At 42.8% G+C, this 2,915-nt stretch overlaps 1 protein-coding gene across 1 annotated transcript in view; it reads right to left on the reverse strand.

Annotated features, from left to right (window-relative positions):
- Positions 1 to 2,915, reverse strand: part of LOC116703538 (homeobox protein Dlx3b) — a 7,934-nt gene extending 5,019 nt beyond the window's left edge. The window contains exon 1 of the mRNA XM_032538332.1: positions 2,155 to 2,915. Coding sequence (XP_032394223.1) covers positions 2,155 to 2,509 — 355 coding nt within the window. The 5' untranslated portion in view covers positions 2,510 to 2,915. The remainder of the gene's footprint in view (positions 1 to 2,154) is intronic.

Here is a 2,915-nt window from a genome sequence, read left to right on the forward strand (position 1 = left end):
AAACGGTGACACTGGGATTTCTTCTGAGGTGAATAGTCTAAAAAAATGTTTTCAAATCAGCCTCCATTATTATTTATAAAATTAGCCATTTCCCAAAAAACACTGGTTTTGGGCTTTCAATTTCAAAGAGACTATTGTGAATATGTCATTACACAATTTTTTGGGTTATTTTACTTTACAGCTTATGTATTCGGCTCCTTTTCTCTGAATGTTACGAGTATCCACTCAACGATTGAAAACAAATGCATTGTGGGTGTTTTAAAGGCTGATTTCACTGTTTTTAGACTCAATATATTTCAATTAGAATACTTTTGGCCCAAAAGAAGAAGAAAAAAAGGACTCATAATCCAGAATTATAACTTAGGGGTAAGCTTTGAAACAGGTTTAGACGTTCATGTTGGGAAATAAAAATTTCAAAAAGTATCATTACAACAACGATGAGTGTCATTTGAGGGGGCTTTGACTCATGTCATCAAAATATTATGGCTACGCCCCTGTGCTGTTTATTGTCTGTGGCTTTTAATATTTATATAGTATATCTTATGGGCTTTTTATTTTTATTAGATAGAAAGAAAAGGGGGGATAGAAAGAGGGATAGCACCCAGCAAAGGGCCAGATTCAAACCCAGGGACTCACTTTTTTTTATACTTACTCCCATTATTTACCCAATCATCTTGTTTGGAACGTGTATTTATTATTTGTGATGTAATATGTATTATCATTTAGACATTCCTATTTATCTTTGAAATTCAATTTGTCACCTATCTGTTTGATATTTCTTCGTGCGGGCACGGCCTCGCATGATAAGGAGCCGTCGCCGTTGGATGATTCAAAGGGCCAAGGCTCAGCGACATGTCGTGACGCCTAACGTGCGTGGCTGAGGGCCAAAGTCCCCCGGGGCCCTTTCCAGGAGTCAACTCCCAACTGGAACGTCAAAAGCAGTAGACTAGTCGGTCGGGTTTGTTTTCTTAGCTCTGGTTGCCATAGCGGCCATAGACATCTACCAGGTTCCGAAAAACAGCCAAAATAAGAACAGTGTTGTTTTATTGGCTATGATGTGTGTTGTTCCAAAAGTTATCTTTAATGTTCTCGTAATATCTCTATCTGTATCATCTGCATACTGAGTTACAGTGTTCTATGATTAGTTCATTTGTGTGAGCATGGACTGCATGATGTATTTCAAATAATCCCCAAAAACCCAAAGAAGTTTTAAGACAAGTGTGTAACAATGAGACAAATCAAACAAAACAATAACTGAATATATTTCTTCTAAACTCTCAGGTGTTTCCTCCAAATTACTGTCCACGGCCAGGCGGAAGCTTTATCTCACCAGATATTCCCATTTGCTCTTCAGTTGTACAGTTCGACAGGTATAACACATCATTAACATTAAATATTGGTATTCCTCGTGAAATAGAAGATACTCTATTCAAATCTGAGTGACCAAATGTAAATACATCTCGACAAATGCTACTTTTGCAGCTGCACTAAACATTCATTTAGATATATACTGTAGTTCAGAAAACACAAAACTTATACTAATAAAAATATCTGGACATGTTTTTTAATCCTAAAACACTGTGACGGGTACGTGTATATGGGGAATAGGAGTGTCTCAGTCAAGTCCTAGGTCTCCCCTACTTGTGTACAGTATTTTTAATTATTTTTTATTTAATATTTCAGGACAATGCACACTACTGAACATGTACAATAGTACACATAAAAATGACAGATTGTAGCCTGAGGTTCTAAGCCTCAACTTCACATGGTTCTTCCAGGAGGCCAGAGTGGGACATGGTCTTATGTCTGGAGATATAGCTATGTACTTTTATGGATGCAGTGCATAATGGCGGAAGGTATTCATTTAATACTATAAGTACACTGTAATTCAGACTCAATCATCTCCTAATGATGAAGATTAAGAAGTTCATGATTTAGAGAGCATCAGCTTGATGCTGAAAAAGGAGGCTGTGGAAACATTTTCTTCGTGCGTAAAATTCATGCGTAATGATTTTGTTTTTATGGCCATACATCAGCCTCAGGTGATGTGGCTATTCTCTTTCTTGGACATGGTGTGTTAGAGAGTCATGTGTAAGTAAGTCGTTTAATTTATCAAATAATTATTTTAGTTCTACCACATTGGGCTTAACTCACCGCCGTCCTGCAGCGCTGAGTGCACCTCCCGGCTGAATGCTCCGTGCTCTCGGTACGCTGAATGCGGGTATGGGGGGTACTCTGCCTTGCCAACAGGGTAGGCGCCGCCAGAACCCATGCCGTGTAAGTTATAGTGGTGGTACGCGTACGGGTTCGTGTGTTGAGCCGAGTACGACGGCTGCACCGGGTAGAAATCCTGCGATCCGTGGAGCGCGCTCTGGCCGCTGTAGAAGCCCATGTCTGTGGATGAGGACTCCGGCAGGGTCGGGGAATCTTTGGTCGCCGAGATGGAACTCCCAGCCATGGGGAGGGTTGGTTTCTTCTCCTCGAAGACAGGTGAGGACTGCCCGTTCATAGTATAACTCTATAAACCCGGAGCGTTCAGATAGAGATAGACTCGAAGTCTGGAGCTGGCGTTCCCAAACTCCCCTGACACAGCAGCCGGGCTGTCCACCGAGGCGGCGCCCAACCCAACCAGAGCTCCTAATTACAGGGCGCGCCGAGCTGAGCCAAGCCGGGCAGGGCAGAAGGGGGAGTGGATGTCTTCTTCTCATTGGCTCGGCCGGCTCGCTCTCTGCCTCTGCCCGGGGGCCAACACAGCGCTGACTGTCGCCTGTCTGGCTCCCTCCTTCTCCCCACAGAAACCTCCAGTAAAGCCTCTCCTCGGGCACGCACCACAGCGCATACACAGTTGGCAAAGCTAAAGTCCTCTTAACTAACAGTTACCTCGACATATCGGGAAGACTTATCACAGCAGCAGA

This window comes from Etheostoma spectabile, chromosome 15 (genome assembly GCF_008692095.1).
Source record: "Etheostoma spectabile isolate EspeVRDwgs_2016 chromosome 15, UIUC_Espe_1.0, whole genome shotgun sequence".
Classification (NCBI taxonomy): domain Eukaryota; kingdom Metazoa; phylum Chordata; class Actinopteri; order Perciformes; family Percidae; genus Etheostoma; species Etheostoma spectabile.